At 41.2% G+C, this 22,071-nt stretch overlaps 1 protein-coding gene across 1 annotated transcript in view; it reads right to left on the reverse strand.

Moving 5' to 3' along the window:
• Positions 1–1,164: 1,164 nt before the first annotated feature.
• LOC140545526 (protein unc-13 homolog A-like) overlaps positions 1,165–22,071 on the reverse strand; it is a 71,601-nt gene continuing 50,694 nt past the window's right edge. The window contains exons 28-42 of the mRNA XM_072668309.1: positions 21,661–21,787; positions 20,932–21,028; positions 20,538–20,681; positions 19,687–19,764; positions 19,133–19,210; positions 16,312–16,400; positions 15,987–16,136; positions 15,317–15,440; positions 14,672–14,728; positions 13,778–13,858; positions 13,296–13,443; positions 12,925–12,981; positions 9,882–9,974; positions 9,599–9,758; positions 1,165–8,040 (exon numbers count right to left, since the gene is read on the reverse strand). Of these exons, the coding sequence (XP_072524410.1) occupies positions 7,749–8,040; positions 9,599–9,758; positions 9,882–9,974; positions 12,925–12,981; positions 13,296–13,443; positions 13,778–13,858; positions 14,672–14,728; positions 15,317–15,440; positions 15,987–16,136; positions 16,312–16,400; positions 19,133–19,210; positions 19,687–19,764; positions 20,538–20,681; positions 20,932–21,028; positions 21,661–21,787 (1,775 nt within the window). The 3' untranslated portion in view covers positions 1,165–7,748. The remainder of the gene's footprint in view (positions 8,041–9,598; positions 9,759–9,881; positions 9,975–12,924; positions 12,982–13,295; positions 13,444–13,777; positions 13,859–14,671; positions 14,729–15,316; positions 15,441–15,986; positions 16,137–16,311; positions 16,401–19,132; positions 19,211–19,686; positions 19,765–20,537; positions 20,682–20,931; positions 21,029–21,660; positions 21,788–22,071) is intronic.

Consider the following 22,071-nt stretch of genomic DNA (forward strand, 5'->3'; position numbering starts at 1 on the left):
TGTTGAGCTGCACCTTTATAGTAATGTAAAAAAGGACTACCCAGCAGTTACCAATAGAGTGGACAGAATTAGACCATTGTTCTAATATTTAGGAGATAGACTTGAGCAATGGGGCTAAAGGCCTGCCTGGTCTTTTTCTAAACAGATAGCAAGAGAGTAGAAGATAGCTCATTACACAAGATTGGGCATTCTGGAAGCTGCTTTTACCATTTTAGTACAAATGAGAGCCTCCCAATAAACTTGTCTTTTTTGGACAAGTGGTTTGTTTTCTGACTTTTTTTTTTTTGACTTCCTTTGTCTTATAATGTAGGGACAAATGGGTATGGTGGTTGGGCATATCAAGTTCACCTGCACAGTGAAACACACACACACCCTAATGAGCACACCTGTCTGGAGCAGAGAGGATGAAGGACCTTGCTCAAGGGCCCAACGGTAGCAGCTTGCCTAGCCTGGGTTTCAAACCTACAACCCTGTCATCAGTAGCCTGGAGCTCTAGCCATCAAGCCAGTGAACAAGGATTAAGACACCTAAGTTGAGTGAATGGTCAGAATATTTTAGGGTGTGTCAAAAAGTATGTAGATACCTGCTCATCCAACATTTCTTCTGAAACCAGGATTTTAATACCCTGCTGCAGTAACAGCTTCTACACTAAATGCCTACACCATTGCTGTGATGTTTTGATTGCATTCAGAAACAAGCACAAGTGCAGAAAAATCTATCGTTTTGCTTTTTGAGAGGAAAACAGGTGAATTACTGGTCAGCACCGCTGTAGATGAACAGTACACAGGAACTAATTCTACTCCTGGCTAATATTAAGATGCCAAGAAGATCTTGATTAACTGGCATTAGCTAGTATTAGGGAGGTCAGGTACTGACAGGTAGAATAATTGATTAGTTCTTGGATCACAAACACCTCTCCAAGTCATCTCAAGGGTAATAAAGCTCCTTCGCTTTAGGGCTTTATACCCCTCTCTCTAACACTTGGCATTGGGCCTGGAGCAGAGGTGGGAAATGCAGGCCCAGGTGGCTCTGCTGCAGATTTTCCGCAGGTTTTCCAGACCTGGATTTCCCACTTCTGGCCTGGAGATCTTGTGCAGCGACTCTTGAATGCCACTGCTTTTCTTCTGAGATTAGATATAAGACAGTAAATGAGTCCATTCTGAGTGAGTGATCAGTCTTTTTTAATAGGAAGCAATGCTGCATTAATCCACCACCGTCCTCGTTAGAAACCATCAGAATGATTACAAATAAAAATTAGAAACATCCCGGTATAAAAACATCCTCTCATGCTTCTACACGCTACATTCAGGTTTTTTTTTTTTTTGGATACGTCAGTGTATTCACAAGCTTATTTTTTCTTATTTTTTTTCTTGAAAAATAAATACATTTGAAAATATCTTAAATAAAAACAAAAAGAAATATACAGAGAAATCCGTTGACAGTTGGCAGGTTAACATCAAAAAAAGACACGTGCTGGCACAATTAAACTTCAACTTCCCTTCATGCACTTGATTTCTATTCACAAAGTGGGCACGCCACGGCAACCGCATCTGTGGGCATGCACGCATGCATATGGGTAATTTTCATGCCCATTTGTGCTTAAGCCAGTCTGTGAATGTGTGTGTGTGTGTGTGTGTCTAGTGTGAGTACTGGTGATATGAGGTTTCTGATACTGTCAAGCATGTGTCATTATTTCACCTCTGCGTCCACCTTCTCCCAGATAATGGCCGGTGTGACGGACATTCAGAGCCACACTTGATTTGGTTTCAAAACAATAATCTAGAGGTTAAGATGATGTTACGCTCCTAAAAACAACTAAACTAAACAAAACACCTGCTATAGCAAGCTGCTTCACCTAAAATACCACCAGAGACAAAAGACTTTCCTTTCAATGTAGTCCAGACATCTGCACTGTCATTCTGACTAGTACACATTCTAGTTTTAGACACTAATATTTACTCAATTATCAATTATTACTGGTAAAAACAAAATTCTAGATATCTAAAATTATATTTTGTGAATGCATGTTACAACTAACCAGAACTATGGGAAGCCATTTTAGCTTTTAATGCTTTGGTTCTTCACTTTAAGAATTCAATTTACACAAGTGAAAATTGTGTTTACTAAGGATTGAAATTTTATTAGTTTTTTTTTTACTAGTAACAGTTCTACTAGTAAAACTGTTTTTACTAGTACAAATGTAATTATTACATATAAAAAATTACTTCCCTGATATGAAAAAAAGACTCACATTTAAATTAAATTCCTGGTACCAAGAAAATAGCCCATAAGAGCCAAACTAAGTTTAAAATATTGTTTCAAAATAAATAAATCAGCTGAATCGACCATATACATGTTTTTTTGTATTGTGAGAAATGGCTTGACTTATTCTCCCAATATTTTTAGACAACAATCCCAATTTAACATATCTGTCACGTCACAACAATCCCACAACTCATATTTCATTATTTTGTTGTAGAAATGGGGTCAGAACTGGTTATATATAGTATATCACATCAACGTGTTAGAATTGGTAAATGCGATGTAGTAAACAGTCCACCAGTCAAAAATTAGCTGGGTTTGTCTCAAGCACTAACCAAACACACACAGCATTTTTTTAGTAAGGTCACATGTACAGACATTCCCAAACTGTCCTGTGACGCATCCAGGGGTTTTAGTATATGCCACTTAGGGAACTTCCCACATCTGTCAAAGTGGCTGTGAACAGATGTCACCACGAGCTCTTATGGGTTAAAAGCTAAATTGGCTCGCCATACAAAACTATGAGAGACATATCTTGAACTAGTACTTGCACCAGTCAGAATTTGATTATGGATATGTGGACCTGGACTTTTTACTACAGAGAATTATAATGTAGGTGTAAAACTACAGTTTTGACTAGTAAAAAAGAACTATTTGTATCTTTGACTGTAGATATTCATTCATTCATTCATTCATGAATTCGTTGGAGTTTTAGCAGCAAAATGTCATTTTAGATAAGGGACAGTGAGATTCCATGTAACTCAACAGTAACATTCTAGTCTGACTAATCAAATCCTGAAAATATGACTAGTCAGAATAGCTTAATAGGTCTGCAGATCTGATAATACTATGAGTAAAAATGGCTTAAGCTGTATCCGAAATTAGAATTTCTACAAGAAAAAAATGTATTCTAGATCTCTTTGTCGTCACTAGTGGCATTTTGGCTAAATGAAGACAGCCTGTCATAATCTACTTCTACTAAAGACACTCACAACACAAACATCATTGCTTACAATGCTGCCCTTAAGCTTGATTCATTGCAACTAGCTCATAAATCCCTTTCTGCTTTCTGACAGTGATTATAGAAATATGTGCGAGCACTCTTTTGTGCTGATACCTCCCCTCTGCCTTGTAAACATGGTATCTTCTGTTCTAAGTAGACAAACAGCTAGCCACTATAATGTCATTTAATTGCACTATGGTTTAGTAAAAGAGCAAACTTTAATGGCTATGTATCCATGACTGGCTCTCAGCTCATCCACTCAGAAGTAGGCCCCTAACATCTGCACACGTCCCCATTTATTTGAATGGCCACTACGTTTGAGGTTACATGTCTGATAAAGGTAGAGGCTAAATTTCCCCCGCACCTAAATTCTCCACTTTTATACTTTTTGGCATGTGTATGTTTTTTTTGTTTTTTTAGTATTTACACTCCGCAGAGCTGTGTTTTAGTCTCAGACTTAAAGTATTGCTGTAGAATTAAGACAGATAAGATCACACTAGATTGCACAGAACATACAGAAAACGCAATCCACAGCTATGCCCAGCTACTGACGCTGGACGCAGAACATAAGGACCAAAGCTTGTAATACTGTTAAGCTGACATACGCAGGCTCGAACACGATATACAGAGTGCTTTCAGTTGCTTGAATCTTCTACTGAAGATCCAGCCGTGTTGGTGAAACAAAGGACGGACACTGTTTACAAAGCTGTAATGCGAAGCTCTTGCTTCCTTTTTTTTGTTGTTTTACTCAGTTATCTCTTCTGTAGACGGTCTCTTCTATAAATGGTTTTCACCATGTCTGATCCATTCTGCCCTTTAAAGGCTGAAAGCTGTAACTATGGCAACAGAGGAACTGAAAACAACAAAAAAAAACACTAGTTCAAAGTTATGTTGCCATCCAGCAATTTACAGTTATCTTCTTTAAGACAGTGCAGCTGAACCAAGGACGTCTGTCTGTCAGCAGAAGGGCCCTCCATGAACACAACTATCAAATTTCATCCTGATTGGTGAATGTTTAGCCTGTTAAATCCATGCTTGAATTTGATCGGCTAATGGTGATCACAAGTCAGCCACAAGCGGCAATCCAAGGGTTCAAGCACATCGATCAGTGAGTTTTGCTCAGATTGACCTTTTGACTTTTGTAGTTTTTGAATGACAGAAATAACATAATTGCATAAAATAACATTATAAGTTGTTTAGAATCTAGTACTGAATCATATGACACCAAAAGTTTAGCTGTAGACGGTATAATATGGTAGTAATAAGACTTTTTACAATTCGAATAATTTTTGAGTGCTGTAGCGCCCCCTTAAGACCAACCTGAACTGAATTGTGAAGTGTCAGAATTGTGAAGTCTGTGAGATGATCAACCCAAATGGGTTACAGTCATTTAAGAAATCAGAATTCAAAATGTTTTCATAATTATTTACCTACATTTACCAAAAGTGTGCATCAACATCAAATTTAAGACAATCAGACAAAAATCCAGAGACTAGTTTGAAAAAAGTATTACGGATAAACAAAGCTTTGTATTTCCGAATTTGCCTAGAACACTGAATAAGATCCATTTGTAATGTCGAAAGGTTAAAATCTGAACAAGACATACTTGATTGATTATCATGTACAGCACCCTGCTTGGTTTTACAGATGGATAGCTGGTAGGCACCATTGTGGATGAACAGTGACACAGGAACTAAACCATGGTTTCCCAGCCCTACTCTTGGGAATGCTCTTGAAGGCCATCATTAACTGGATCAGGCGTGTTACAGTATCAGCTAGAATTGGGCACCTTTGGACTTAACCATCCTTTATACTCAGAAAGCAGCTTGAGTATGTATGGGATACATACTCGAGGTGACATTGTGTGACCCCCCATAACCTGTAGCCAGCACTGCTCTGGAACCCCAAACATCATGGGTTTTGGGTGCATGGGACCCATTATCTGTTACACAGGGTCTTGTTTTTCAGAGACACTCATTAAAAATTCCTTCATTCGGTCTGAAGAGTCACACTACTTTAAAAGGCAATCCTAGCATCTCTACTCATGTTTAAGTACCTCTATCAGACCTCCATCTACCAGATGTCAGGTGGTTGAACTGGGCTGGAATGGTCTTCCACAACAATAAACAAATTATAGTTGCAAATCGGGTTATCAGCAAGACGTATAACATTTCAGCTGTTTGCAATTAACCAATCAAACAAGGTCAATTTGAATAGCTCAAAACAGCTAATAGATTTAGTGCTTATTTACGGTGTTCCTTTAACTCTGAACCTACAAACTGCCTCCTCCAGCACATGTGCAACCAGCCACCGCAACGTCATTGGGCAACCAACACGCTGGGTACCCAGCTCTGGTGCATTCGTGCTCTCTCAGGCTCCGGCTGCTGATGGAGCTTTGAGGAAATGTTAGGAGTTCTTCAGTTTGAAACTGTGGAGAAACCGCTTAGGGTGCTTTGAGGAACCTTCAAGGAACCTTCTTCTTCTAAAGCACATTAAGAGGACCCTCCACAGTTTCAAACTGAAGAACCTCCAAGAAACTTATACTTTCAACAGTGATATCCTTTTTAACAGGTCATGTAGGAACCAGATTCAGTGCCTTTGCTCTCATTGTGCATCATTTTCCTTGTCTGTGTAAGGCAGGATCTCATCTCTGAACTTTTTGAACAGGTCTCTTGACCTCTTAGCCATATTTTCTAACATCATTTAAACATCACAGTCTAGCCAGTACAGGTATTAGATGTGAGTTTTATCTCAGGCACACCTGATTTAACTAATGGAGCCTTTGATTTGCCACCTGATTTGAAGTGTGCTCTAATGAGGGATCCTATTCAGGGGGTAGAATGATTCGGGAACTGCAGGAGATTTTTCAAATGTTCTGAATTTGGAGAAAACACTTGTTCTATTAGTTGTGTAGAGCTATTCAGGTTGTTCTTGCTTGTTTGGTTCATTATCTATCTAGCTACTCTATCGAACTTCAGACGTTACGAGGTCCACATTAGCACAATGCTTATAGCTTAAAGCGTAAGCTTAAAGCTTCTTCCATTTACAACACAGTCGCTTTTTGTAGTTGTTGTTGTTTTTTGGATGTCCAGCAGAGAACAGGTCAAATACGTCAAACAAACAAACAAAAGCCCTATAATGCACAGCGGCTGAGCGGCGGCTGACCCGCGACGGGCACATGGAGAGAGTCACAGTGTTAAAGTGGCTTGGCTTTATCATGCGCAACGTGTTGGCGAGTTCTAACTGACCAAGACAGACAGATCAGATAGGTCGACAGACTGACTGACTGACATACAGACAGACAGACAGACAGACAGGGAATGGAGTTCAACTCCTTAAACATGCAAAGAAGGCAAAGTGCAAAGTATTCCAAACAATGCAAACAAATCAAGCCCCACTGTGGATTTTTACAGTTGGAAATCTGGTGGGAAAACGTTAGCAAGGTGCTGTGAAGAGAAAAAGAAAGTAAGAGGTAAGGGCACTAGCTCCTCAAGGCAGCGATGCAGTGTGTTTTTAAGCAGGCAATGGTAAGACGGCAAAGAGGGCTAACGGCTTCTAAAAGCCTGCGGCATGTTTTCTCTTTTTGTTGTTTTTAACAATAGTAGCCAGAGACCAGAGGTGGCAAATCCAGGCCCAGAAAGTAGAAATCCAACTGCCTGCTGCTGAACCAAACATATTAGGTTACCCTACGTACGAGCAGATGTTGGCTTCTTGTAGATATTTCCATTTCACCTTAAATGGTGTAGTATCAGACATGTCCTGGTGGCATAATGTAGCTGCGGTTTCATTTCAGGGTGGAATGTAAAATTAACCCCCCAACTGACGGCAAACCAGCACAGACTTAGCTAGACTGAGAATTGGGGCAAAAATCAAGGGTAAAAATGGGGTAGATTTTCACTTTCTGGACCTGGTTTGGAAAATGACCTTTGACTGTTGGACAACAGTCTGTACGGAGCTGATCACTGAGTCTATTGTTGGTTTTAATATATAGGCCCTGTGCCATGCTGAAGTCTTTAGTAAATCTAAAGTGCAAAAAGACATAAAAACATGGCTGAGTGTGTATGTACATTCCAGCTTCCGGTTCTGAAAGTTGTTTCCTTCCCCTGTAAAGTTACATTTCGGAAAGACTACGCTTTTGCGTGACAGCGACTGTATGATTACTGTACTGTATGATTTTCCCTTTTTTTAATAGTGACAAAAAAGGCAAAGATGAAAGAGCTATACCTCTGACATCATTATTTGCATGAACCAGGTCTCATTGCTTTAGGTTTCTGTACAGAGATACTGTGTACTGTATGTCATGCCACTGTAGATGTTATCAGCAGAGGCATGACTGTTTACAGCTCAGTATGCTCTGTAATGAAGTACCGTAAGTACCGTAAGTCTGATCTCCACTTGACTGGTTTGGTTACTGGTGTGCATGTCTATGTGTGTATTTGTGTATTTATGTATTTGTCTTTCCCTTCCACTTCTTTTTTTGCTTCTAGCTGCCACGTCCTTCCTCGGCCGAGCGTTGGTCAGACTTCAGCTTGACGAACTCCTTGGCCACTTCGTCGTTGTTGCGCTGGGAGAGGATGCGCAACACGGTCAGGCCCGTCTCGTCCATATGTACCCGTTTGCCCAGCGGCAGCCAGTAGGCCCCGCTGCCCCGCGCCACCACGTCCTTCAGCTGCAGCACGGCCATGCCCACGGTGCGATCCTCCCGTGCGAAGCAGTAGTCCTTCACGCACACGTGCAGCTCGTAGCCCTCAGGACCCAGCTCGCTGCCCAGAGCACTGCAGGCAGAGAAGGACGGGGAGATGAACACAGAGGACCAGTTTCATCATACTTGGGGCTTATCTCCAGCACATCTCCTGCTGTTAATGATTGGACTGATAAGGACTACTCTTTAAGACCTCAGTGTGAAGTCACTGTTTCAGTACCAGTCTTGGACGCGTTTGTGCTACTTTGTTGGCTATTCTGGTTTTAACCCTCTGCTTATGGATTTGCCTAGGTTCCTGACCTGTCCTGACAACGAGTATCGCACCTCCATAGACTAGATCTGTTCTCTGGAGCAAGTGTAAATGCTGACATTTGAACCCTGCAGTGCCTCAAACAAGCAAACCAAGACCCCCTGCTCAGGTTGGTCTTGGCCTACTTCCAACCAAACTTTTAGAGCCGCTTTGGTGTTCTAATCTTTACTACACTCTCACTGATATATTGTTCATTTTTACACACTGCTGGCTGTATATTTATTGATATCGATATTAATAGATCACACCCTCAGATCGGCTCTTTGAGATACACTAACGGTGGAAAGATTAGAATCGACCCATGAATCAATGCGAGTATCAGTACGGCGGCCTGTGAGATACTGCTAGTCTCTGAGTGGGCCTGTTTAGCCGTGCTTCCTCAGTCACTAATGATAGTGCTGACTATATTTATGAATAGGTGTAAGTTGTAAGATGGAAGAGTTTATACAGGTGAAAGTGAGCTAGGTTCATAACATTAGTTTGCAGGTGACACAGACAGCCAAAAGTAATATTAAGCAGCTGTGGACATTAGCCCACACTGGACGATTCCTTTTATGTATAAAATCTTGGATAACTTTGTTGCCCAACAGCTTTCTCACAGTTCATACTTGCATATGAATCGACTTCATCAAAGGTTAGTCTGGATTTTGGCCTTATCGTAGTATAGAGACAGCATTGGCATAGATAATCAGTGATCTTTTATTATCGTCTGGCCAACACTAGTTTTGCTCGATCTCAGTGCAGCACTATAGATCACTCTGCCCTGCTAGACAGGCCTGGGATCACAGGGATCACAGGGTTAGTCTTGGTTCAGATTGGTCTGTTCATACAAAAGTAAAATACGGCATCCCCCAAGGGTCTGTTTTAGGACACCTTCTGTTATTTATATTTGTTATCTTTTCTTATTTGTTCTGTGTTATTTGTTTTGCCATCTGGTGTTGACCAGAGGAGGATGGGTTCCCTCAAGGAACCCATTTTTTCTTTGCCATGGTCACCCTGATCTCTGTAGCTGCTTTGTCACAACACCTATTGTTAAAAGTGCGATATACCTAAACCTGATTTGACTATAATTTTCTGCTTTGGCCTGGACCAAGGGAACTGAACAAGAAGTATAAACACACACTTAGTCTCAATAGTCTTTTGCAAATCTGAAACAGCAGCCAGCTTGAAGTCAATATTTCTGTCCCCTTTTATAAACTTACAATTGTTAGCCTCTGACTGACTACATTTGGACAAAGGGACAATTATATGGACAATTAGGCAATTATGTGGCCTAACAATTCAAAACTATGGAATTCTGTGTAGATGAGGACACACTTACAATTGGACGGACTCGACAAATTTAGGGGACCAACTGTTGTTTTTAGACTTGGTGGCAAACTTCCTCTTTTTGTCGCTGAGGTGAGGTCCAATGATGTACACTTCCACAAATGGGCGGAATATGCCCTGGGTCTGCCAGCGTAGGTCGTTGGCTGCCACCACTGATCACCAAACAGAATTGAAGGAATGAACAAACCATCAACCAAAACAGCCTCAGATGATGTGAATAGTGTTAGAGTGTTGGAGAGGTGACTAAAGTGGCAAACAGATGAGGAGATTTAAACCTTTAACATTGATTTTGTGTCCTCCTCCATTGGGGTCATTAAGGATCTCCACAGTTGTGGACACCTCGCCCACAGGATCGTCCACACTTGAGGCTGAAATATAAAATAAAGGTAGGGTTTAGTCTCTGACTGTGAAATCATCAGAATCAGACTTGCATGTGCTCTAAATGTTAGAACTTTGTATGTATATTTTTCTTTTGTTTTTAATGCAGTTTGGTGTCATATTTGACAATTCTTCCCCCAACATGCAATCCAAGCACAAGCTGGTGTGATTCCTTAAGCTCTCATTTGCATTCAGACACTGAGACAGAAATGAGAAAAGAACCATCCCAACCTTCATGCCATCTACAGTCACATGAAACAATTAGGACACCCCATTAAACTTAAACATTGCTTTTTAACATATTTAAACATATGGACATTTATTCTGTATTTGCTTACTTGTAAAACATAATTAATAGGAAGGAGAAAGGAAAATTCTAGGACACATTTACTACTACTTCAAATGTATAAAATGAGAATCAGGTGCAGCACATCAGCTGCAGATGATTAGAACATGGTTAGAGAGGATTCTGAAGGAGCCTGTCTTATTTAAACCACAGACATTTAGTCTAATTTGCACTTGACTGCTGAAGTGAAAGGTGAGGATCACCATGGACAGATCCAAAGAGCTCTCTAAGGCCTTCAGAAAGAAGGTTGTGGATGCAGAGGAGCTCTTTGGTTTAAAAAGATCTCAGAACAATAAAAAAAAACAGGTGTTCCACTGTCCACTAAATCCCTCACAAGTGGAAAACATACTGATAGCTCTCGTCCCACAGCTGATTTCAAAGATTTTCATGGGGTGTCCTACTGTTTTTCACATGACCAGAATCGTCAGCAATGCAGTAATGGTGACAGAACATGTGAAGTTCAGGATCTGAGCTTTTCCAGGCTCAAAACTCTGGACCAGATCATCAGATGCTATTTTCTTTAGGCATAATGGCAACATGTTGGCTCATTCATAGACAAAGGTTACAGTCTCTATCAGCTAAGTTGCAACTATTGCTGACACAGATGTGCAAATGCATGCACACAGCTTGTCTAGTCCCTGTAGAGAAGTACTGCCAATAGCATCATGCCTAATGCCGGGTGTGGGATAAAGGGGTATAAAGCCCCCAAGCATTGAGCTGTGGAGTAGTAAAACTGTGCTCTCTGGAATAATGGATGATGCTCAGTCCAATACTTTTGGGATGAGTAGTAAAGTTGGGGATGAGGTGGGGTGGCGATCATCCAACATCCTGGCCTCACTAATAATCAAATCGTCACAGCAGTGCTCCTCCAAAGTCTACTAGAAATCTAGTCTTCTTTGGACAGTAGAGACAGTTACTCCAACAAAATCTGGATGAACTTTGTTTAATGCCCTTGATTTCAGAAGAAACAATAAATAAATGGGTGTCCCAATACTTTTGTCCATATAGTGTATGTATTACATACATGGTTCTTTATGAAACTAAATTTTGTTTTTTGTTTGTTGAGATCTTCTAATCGAGACTGAATCCAGTTTGCAGTCCTGGACTTTTTAATCCCTGGTAGGTGTGGCTCTACATGGTCAATCATTGACATTGACGTTTCCCTTAACTTCCAGTGAAAACAGAATCCAGGACTGGAAAGTGGATTCAAGGTCCAGACATTGAAAACCTCAATATATGAGGACCTCTGCTCTACGGCATGGCTCAAAGAACCATCTGAAAGACCTTTATTTTTAGGAGTGTATATCTGAAGACGTCTGCTTTGCTCTACGGCTTCTGCACAGTGATTCATCCACACCTATCCCTTGATTAAAAACATCCGCTAGAACCCAAAGTTCTCAATCTAAAAACCTCCTGATGTTCTTTAAAAAAAAAAAAAGTGGTCATCTATTGTTGCTGTCCACCAGATGGTGCTGTGCTAATGACCTCTGTGCGTTTTTTCAAAAGCCCTGCCATTTTCTTGGTTGCTGAAGAGGATGTTTTACACGGTTCTGGGGAATTCTTTTCCTTCCCTCAAGTAAAAACAGCACTTTCCTTCTCTCCTGATGAACAAAACTGCATCTGGCAGCAAAACCGAGACTTTTACCCAAAAGTCCATCTGCTGATTAAACTGCTCTAATGATTTAGATAATTGCTACCAACTAATCCACTAAATAAAAGCACAGCAGTAAAACACTGACACAAGTACTCAACACTTGCAGAGAACACACACACACACACACACACACACACACAATCCTTAAAACGGGCATTTCTGCAGCCCAGGTCCCATCATACACTATATGGACAAAAGTATTGGGACACCTGCTCATTGATTGTTTCTTTTGAAATCAAGGACATTAAAATGATCCTGCTTTTGTTGGAGTGACTTTCTCTACTGTCCAGGGAAGGTTTTCTACTAGATGCAATAGCACTGCTGTAAGGATTTGATTGCATCCAGTGACAAGAACGTTAGTGAGGTCAGGATGTTGGATGATCATTCCACCATCATTCCAGAGAACACAGTTCCACTACTCCACAGCTCAATGCGGGGGACTTTATACCCCTCTAGCCCATGCCTGGCATTTGGCATGGTGCCAATAGGTTAACTTGCTCCAGAGAGTCATATTCTATTCAAAGGACTACACAAGCTGCAGGTGTGCATTTGCACATTTGTGTCAGCAAGTCAGCAAGAAATCTCTTTTATTTCATTCTAAACATCAAAACCAGCCAATCAAACCACATCAGCTGTGAGGTCAGAGATTTTCACCCTCACAGATGAGCAGAGTTGGTATCCTAACGCTACACTGTGGTGGAACATGTGCTCAGTCCTGCCCTCTGTCCTGTGTGCTTGGCACCTCCGCTGCAGCAGCTGGGCTGGTGGGAGGCAGACCACTGAGTTAGGCACGATTAGCATAATTATCTAATGCACATACGTGAATATGCAAGCGTCTCGTTTGCATTCATGAATGTGAATGAGCTCTTTGTTTAAGCACAGCCAGTCATGCCCATGCAGGGAGCTGCCCTTTGTGCCCAGAGCCCTTTCAGAAACATACCCTTCTCTGGGTTCACATCCTCACTGGGGGTAAACCTCACCCCTTTGCCTCCGTGGACTGGCAGAGATATGTAGAGAGTGCCAGAGAGAGAGAGAGAGAGAGAGAGAGAGAGAGACGTTGAGAGAATAAGAATTATAAAGACTAAGAGAGATACATTAGCCGACATGCAGACAAACAGTAGACAGCAAATTAAACGACACCCCACAGAGGAGTAGAGAGAGAGAGAGAAGAGAAGAGAGAGAGAGAGAGAGAGAGAGAGAGATAGGGAAAGAGAGCTAGAGTGAAAGAAAGAGAACAAGATAGGAAAGATAGACCTAGATAGAGGTGTGTTGTGAGTACTCTGTGTTTTGTGTGTGAGTGTGTGTGTGTACCCTGAGTGTGCTGCGACTGGATGAATTTCCTGATGAGTTTGTCCGTGGCCTGGGTGTAGAGTGAGAGAGCGTAGCGCAGTGACTGCAGATCTGGGCTTTTCTCCAAAAATGTCTTCTTCAGACCCACCCCGCCAGCATGGAAGTATTGCTGTTAATTACATACATACACACACACACACACACACACACAAACACACAGACACAGACAGACACACACCTTCAGGACCTTATCTCAGAATGGATTCACTAAATGATCATTCGAGCATGTTCTCAATGTTATTTAAGAGCAGATGGAATTATTGTTGTCAGTGATGTTATTAGAGGGTAGTTATTAGGATGCTGAGGTATTGATAACAGGGTTGTGTGTTCAATGCCCAACACTTTACCTTCTCTACACCAGGAGCACTGGAACATGACAGTTATACAGTACAGTGAAGTTGGAATGAATGGACGTGTGTGTGTATGGGTGGGTGTGTAATCACCTTTATGGTGTCCAGTGCCAGTTCGATGACTGCACACTGTTTAGGGGTGAGTGCCTTGGCCTCCTCTCGCACCATGTGCTCCTAAAGATTAAGAGTAAACAGGTCAATATGGTGGTCCACACTAATTGTCAATAAATATTAATAATTAGGGTAAAATGAGGATCTGAATGTTGTGTTGTGAACAAAGATATCTACTTTTTGGCCTTAATAAAATATTTTCAGTATATTTTAACATGTAAAAATCCAAAGGATTGTGCATATTGTTTTTACTGTTTATATATTCCACTAATGGATAAACAGGTCCCCTTATCATGCCCACTTCATCTTAACAAATTAATAGTGAATCACACTAAAATAATAATCTTAACTGCAGTGAATCAAATTATGAAATTGAAATTGATACCCCTTAGGCTTAGGGGTTGGCAATAAGTGAGACATTTAATATGATGATACTTTTTATTTATTTATTTATTTATTTATTTATTCATTCATTCACTCAAATTTTATCTAATTTCCTTCCTATTTGGAAGGCCTATTACCAATCCCCATTCAACTCCCCCGATCACTAGCAATACCACTAAGAGGATGAACCTCCTCCAACATATGAGAAAGCCACCGCCTCTTTTCAAATAGGGTCAATAGGTAGCCAGTGCACTCGGAAGAAAGCTTGGCTTCCCAGCTCTGACACGGCAACTAACAGATGCCTGTGCTGACCAACATCACACTAGGAGTGACTGGGGTAGGCGGTGCTCATGCTGATGGCAAGCAGCATGACCTGGGATTCGAACTAGTGATCCTCTGACCACAGTGCCAGCAACTTCCGTTGGACATTAAGAAGTTTTCTCTTTCTCTTGTAAAGTTTTAGTCAAATATGAGACCAGCTAGCATTGTTACCTTTAGTTTTGAGAGCTGACCCAACTCTTTAGCAGCATTGAAGATGAGCTGGGTGCCCTAAAAACAGACAGAGGATGTGGTTGAGACACACAATCAAAATACTAAGAGCACGGAGCAGAGGAACGGAACCGGACTCAAAGAGAACTCTCCACCCTCACTCTGTCTCCAAAACCCTCTCGCTCTTTCTCTTTCTCTCTCTCTCTCTCTCACACACACACACAGTCTATTCTCTCCTCACCCACAAAGCTTGACCCAACATTAATTCTAGACTGCATTAGATCAGCAGCCCATCTCTTCTTGTAGTGCTTAAAGACAGGAGGCACTGAGAGCTCTTATCCAGCCTCTCTCTGCCCACCGGATCAGATGTGTTCCAGATCTTGTAATGGTGGAATTTGATCGGTCAGCTCGCTGGTGGACAAACAGGGTCAGTTTGCTGGACATGAATTAGGCCTAGTCTTGGCCTAAATTGCAGTGGCTAAACTGGCCTTTCAGGGTCACTATTGCTATGGCAGCATGGAGGGTCTTCATGTGTGTGATGCAGGCTCTGCTGACTGTGTTGATCTACATCCCCAGATAATTCTTTATCAAACACAAACATCTTTTAATATTATAAAAACAAAGCATGTGTGTGTTGGGAGCTCTCACCGTTTGGTCTGTAAGTTGGGGAAGAACAATGGTTTTCTCCATGGTGTTCATGACCAGCTTCCACAGCTCTTTAAGGACCCGCTTCAGAACGGTCTTCTCACAGATCTTAGCAAACAAAGTCAGACTGAGAGAAAGGGAGAGAGAGAGAGAGGGAGGATGTGAAATATATTCTATACTGTAATAATGATTATGATATATATAGTAATAGTAATGATATATATAGACAAAAGTAGTATTATAAAAGAGTAACTCTCTACTGTTGAGGAGGGCTTTCTACTAGATTTTGGAGCATTGCTGTAAGGATTTGATTGCATTCAGCAACAAGAGCATTAGTGAGGTCAGGATGTTGGATGATCACCACTCCACCTTACCCCCATCTATCTAGCTCATCCCAAATGTATTGGATGGAACGGCAGAGCCATGTGAGCCTTGTGATTGGTCAGAGGTATGCTCACATAAACCACTTAACCAACTTTTAGGACCACATGTAGAAGAGAGCAGTACTGGTGAAATACAGCAGACATTGGTTAGACATTTCAATAACACTGGGGGCCCTGAGGAGCCAGATGAACTTCATTAGAGAGAAAACCCAGATTTAGGTTTGCAGGGGCTTTAAAGCATGTATCCAGATTATTAATATCTGTGTGTTCTGTGCGAAATCATCTCTCACTTGCTGTCGAGGAAGTCCATGATGGGCTGAAGCACGTTGTCTGCGTCTTGAGCAAGGTTGCCGTTCCCATTAGCAGGAACGTTGGCTCCCTTCACCTGACTCAGGATGTCACCCATCTGCCTTATGCTCACCTCAATATGGGGCTGGAAACTATGGCACAAACAGACACACACACATATACAGTCACTTACAGTACGGAACACTGTCTTACAGTAAACTAGCACTGAATGTGAGGTCTAGGACACAAGCTGATAAGTCAATGAGGTTCTTTACATCTAAATATGGAAAATAATGAACCATAAGTGTACCTTTCAGCAGAACCCACCTGACTGCAAAGATTCTGCTGAGGTCGTCCATCACGTTATTGAGTTTGACTTGAAGTTCCTTCAGGAAGTCACTGGCCTCCACATTTAGCTGTGAAAAAGAATATACAGAGATGACATCACAGTGCAGAAGGACTACTCAACAGCACTGAAATGCAGGGCATCATCACTTCTCAGGAGCTACAGCTACCAGCAGTCAGTAAACCTCCTCAGCATGATCAGTCGTAGAATCCTGTCAATGTAATCAATGCTCAGGATATGCTGACTGTCTAGGAATTATGAGCAGTGACGGTCAGTTTGCCAGGGAGTGTAATTACAGATGTTGCCGGCTAATGAATAAGTAATTGCCCAATTTACACTATATGGACAAAAGTATTGGGACACCTGTTTATTCATTGTTTCTTCCGAAATCAAGGGTATTAAAAATAGTTGATCCTACTTTTCTTGGAGTAACTGTCTCTACTGTACAGTGAAGGCTTTCTGGAGTGTTTTGGAGCATTGTTGTGAGGATTTGATTACACTCAGCCACACAGTTCCACTGCTCCACATCTCAGTGCTGGAGGGCTTTGACCATGGTGGACATGGTGCCAATAGGTCCTGTTCTATTGGCAGTACTTCTGTACAGTGTACAGTGTGTGTGTGTGTGTGTGTGTGTGTGTGTGTGCATATCTGCGTCAGCAATTGGGTGCAACGTAAAGGAGCTGACTGTCTTCATTAGACATTGGACACATAGTGTATATTCATGATATCAGTTACTTCCAGATTACTCCACATTAGTCAGTAAAGGCTTGAAATATGCAGAGAACGACCTGTCAGGAGACGATTATGATATCAGTCATAAATGGTGCGATATTTCGAAAATGTTTTGATATGCTGTGAAATTAATGTGTTATCCGGTAAAAGGGCCTGATGGCAGTAAATGGTGTGTCATGCAGTAATTACTATGCGCCAAGTGTCACTGGATAACAGGTGGACCAGAGGCTTTGCTGCGGAGGAGGGATGACTAAGAGGTTTTGGAAGAGACAGACTGAGTGGGAGTTTTACTGTAGGGTGACTAAGGAAAGAGGCCAGGATGGATGGATGAGAGGAAAAGAGAGATTGGTAATTGACAGAAAGATTTAAGTGCACAACGGGGGGCTGGAGCTATGGAGTATTTTCCAGAGAAAAACACCAAAGGTAAATCAGCACCTAGTACAACAGGAGGCAGTTCCTAGTCCAACAGCCCCAGTGAAGCCCTGAACTGAACCTTCTGTAGGAAAAAAAACCTCTCAAACGAAGGCATTTTTTTGACTTAGGAGAACTTTAGACTAAACTAAAGTTATGTTAGCTCACTTTTTTTTTGCTTAACAGTACAGATTGATCAGTAAATCAGCTCCAGCTGAAACTGATTCAATGTTGTGTAAGATGTTTAATCTGTGGCTCCTCCCTCTTAATCTCAAACTTTCCATCTGCAGGTTAGTACTCCCCCTATTACATAATGTCTCCAGACAAGGAGGCTTTTGACAATGCAATGCTAAGTCCTTTCTGGGATTTGAACTTATGATCTCCTTACACCTGATGATCAGCAGTTAGACTGTTGTGCCACCCTAGAGCTGTAAAAACACAGACTATACATTTTTTCACAGCTCTAGGGTGGTGCAACTGTCATACTGCCTGCTTGTCAAAAGACAGGGGATCATTAGTTTGAATCCCATCAACACCACAGCCAGGCCTGGTCAGAAGTCTGAGAATAGAAAGGACTCCCCCAAGATATAATGTGGTGGGATGGCCACCGCTGCCCGCACCACACCAACTACACACTGTCCAAGATGCTGAGGTCTTGTCAAAATTCAGCACCACAATTGTGGATAGGCCCTGCCACCTCGTGGCTGGATGGAAGGGCAGAGGATTTGCGCTCATCTGGAGAGGGATAATGAGATGCAATAGGGGGAGTTTTACCCTTCAAATGAAACAACAGTCTCTCAGGAGACTTAAGCCTGCAGCCAGCCCGTACCACCACCTCACCGAGTGGGCTGCTGTCCCAAAGGCTTAGCCAAGAGACCCTTGGGGGAGGACAACCTTATAAACCCTACAGGGAAGTCTGAATTCAGTACCTCTGCTTCTACTTATTAACTAATGTTTTTGAGGCTCAACCCAATCCAATTTATTGACGTAGGTTAGGAGAACTTGTGACAAAACCATGTTAACTCAAAAAAATGCCCTGTGATCAGTTACTGTATTATTTTCTTTCAGGGTATTAAGAGGACATTTAAATGTTTCAGTGCATGGTGTATGGTCCATTATATATGCTTAGTAGATGCTCACCTGACATTTCTGAATATCTAATAAATTCAACTGAACTACTGAACAACTGAACAACAAAAGATTGTCTATCGAATGTAACTCTACACCTAACCCTAATCTTAAACGTACCCTTAAATCAACACTAAAACTTAACCCTAAAAGGGTTGGCGATAGGGTAAGGTGTAGGGTTACATTTACATTTAACTTCCATCCAGAACGCATATAGAATGGACCATCCAAGTAAACTATTACCAAAAAGGGTTAGAAGAGGCTCTACCAACATAATGATCCATGAATACAAGAACACATGGAGTGTATAAACTAAGCAGATCTGCCTTTTTACAGTGTCAATCCACTGTTATTTTATAAAGTCCAGCAAAATTCTGATTTCTGAGTAGACAGGGAGTGGGTGAAGACCGGGAATCACATATAAGGTCTATATGAGAATTGTGAACTCAATATGAAAGCCAGCTGCTATATGACAACTATATGATGTTTTGGAATCCTATATGATGGGTACGGTGCTAGACATGTACTCACATCTTTGCCTCCCATAGCTTCAAACATCTTCTCCAACTGCACCCTCAGCTGCTGGATGTTATTAATGATGATGCAAGGCTAATCAAGAGCAAAAACAGAGGATGTTAATGATTAAAATCACTCAAATTGAAACAAAATTCAGACACACACACAGACACACTGACATGCTAAGACACACAGTAAGTCTCAAATTCATGTGGTGCCATGCTAACATGGCTCACAGTACATAAATACACACACACACACACACACTGACAAACCATATTCCCAGCAGCCTATATACCACAGAGGGTTAGGAGTCAATTAGAGATTCACTTAGCTATGTGAGCTGAACAGAATGTGTGTGTGTGTGTGTGCATGTGTGTCTCTCTACTGGGGCCAATTCCTCTCAGGCTGTGCAGATTGCATTCAGCTAATTACTCCATACCCATTCAATTAAACACACTGATACCTTTTCCAGACTGATCAAAGTAACAGCCTAAGGACATTTCCTCAGTGCTATACTAAGCACACAAGCACACATTAATGTAAAAACCTCACACACACATACATACCACTTTCTCCTTATTACAGTGGTTGGGGAAGTCCTTGGCAATGATGTCAGCATAAGACAGAAGTACAGTTCCAATAGTCTGAAAAAGGAGAGAGAAAGGAGACATATTCAGTGTAAAGTTAGTAAAAATAGTGTCAACTACAGTTCTGCAGTAAACACACTGTACATGGTTTTCTAAGGAAAGCTGGGAAACAGACAGATAGGGTGCATTATAGACTGGCAAAATTGTATAATTAAAGGACTGTATCAAACATCTGTCCTAATCAGATTGTAGACTGTTCTAATCTAACTTCAGACTGACAAAACTCTGTCCTAATCTGATTGACAAAACTCTGTACTAATCTGACAAAATTAGTAAATCTAACCATGGAATGATAAACATCTGTCCGAATCAGACTGTAGCCTGACAAAATTCAGTGTAAATCTAACTACATACTGACAAAGTTCTGTCTTAATCTGGATGTTAGACTGACAGAATTTTGTCTTAACCTGTCTTCTGTCCTAATCTGATTGACAAAACTCTGCCCTAATCATATTGTAGACTGACAAACTTCTGTCCTAATTTGACTGTAGATTGACAAACCTCTATTAATTTAATTTAAATGTAGACTGACAGAATTCTGTCCCAATCTGACTGTTTACTGACAAAGTTGCTTCCTTATCTGACTGTAGACTCACATAAATCTGTCCTATTCAGACTGTAGGCTAACAGATTTCTGTCCTAATCTGCTGGAGACTGACACAGTTCTGTCCTAATCTAACTGCAGTCCAGCAGAATTCTGAACAACTGAGTTCAGACAACTATTTCAAAGCTGTAAGGACACTGCTGTATGACGACGCATTAAACAGCACCTTTGCAAATCTCTTCATGTAACTTCCGACAATCTGGGGGTCAGGGCACTCCAACTTCCGGATAATCTCAAAGCTCTGATTGAGCTGAGAGAAAACATCCACCACGGAGCAGGAGAACAGAGCATGTTCTGATGTTTGCTGGAACTATGGAGAGGGACAGAGATGTTTTTTTTATATATATTTGTCATACACAGTCATAAAAAGTACAGTACCTAGTGAAATTATTGGATATCAACCTGGTACACCATGATAGAATGAGTGAAAATAACAAAAACTGTGCTGAGTAGAATGACCTTACAGCAGTGATAAAACAGCCTGGATCAATCAGACGAAATTCTTTTAAAAATATTTGATATCATAAACAGTTACATAAACAGATATTTGAGATATATACCCCATCCTTTGCATCCCTCGCCAGGGCACCATGTAAAAAGTCTTTAGATACTTCTTCATTTTCATCCAACCAGAGAATAACAAATGGCTCAAACCACCTATGAGAGACAAAGGGACATTTAATTGTGAATTAATATGAAACTGTATCGATGATACAACATTATTAGTTATTATATTCATTCGTCTTCTTTACTGTGTCACGTTTTTTTGCCAATTTGACACAGAATAGCGGCGACAGCAGACGCTAATATTTTATTGTTAGAAAACTGATGTAAACTAATTAACAATCCAACATTTTTCAAATGTTGCCTGTCAGTGTCATACTGACGCACAACTAACATTTAGTTGTGGGATATGGTAACCAAAACCCAACGTCTGCTGATGTGAACGTTGTCAGATTTTGATATGCTGTTGGTTTAAAGTCATAGTGTTAAGTAATCAAAATTCAACATCTGGCCAACACTGAAGCTTAATGCCAACCCAATGTTGCCGTTTATGAACAGGTGACTTATGAACATTTCCAAACAAAGATCAACGTCTGAACAACGTTGACTTCAACTCAATTTTCACTTTTAGCTCAAATTGTATGTCTTTGTAACATTAATCTGGCATCTGCTGTCTGCTGGATGTATCTCTTTCCTAGGGCACTCTATTCTTTCCTAGGGTACCACCCTCAGGACTTCAGTAGGATGTACAGTACCCCAGTAGTTCAGGATCTGACAGCACTCACGTAGGATATTCCGGCACACGATCTTTGAAGCAGGGCAGCTCCTTGCAGTACTCGTTATACAGCCACTTGACTTTGAAGTGAAGGTTCATGTAATCTGCGCTTTTACACAGCCGGTTCTTCTCGTGCTCTAAAACAGACCACAGAAAACATCAGTCCATCAGGACTTTTGCGCTTAGAGCAGAGACATGCTCAGGAAAAGTGCAGAGATAAACAGAGATAGCACAGATGGAGAGCTCAGTCAGACAGCAGGATGCTCTGAAATGCATCTCTATCAGCTTGAGTAGAAGGCAGAGAACCCATTCTGCTGTAAAATACCATTAATGTCTTGCATATTTCACAAGTCTATCAAAATGAGACATGGGCTCTGTTACGGCAGTTAGTTACATCTCACCAAATCTCCAACAAACCTCA

This window comes from Salminus brasiliensis, chromosome 23 (assembly GCF_030463535.1).
Source record: "Salminus brasiliensis chromosome 23, fSalBra1.hap2, whole genome shotgun sequence".
NCBI classification, from domain to species: domain Eukaryota; kingdom Metazoa; phylum Chordata; class Actinopteri; order Characiformes; family Bryconidae; genus Salminus; species Salminus brasiliensis.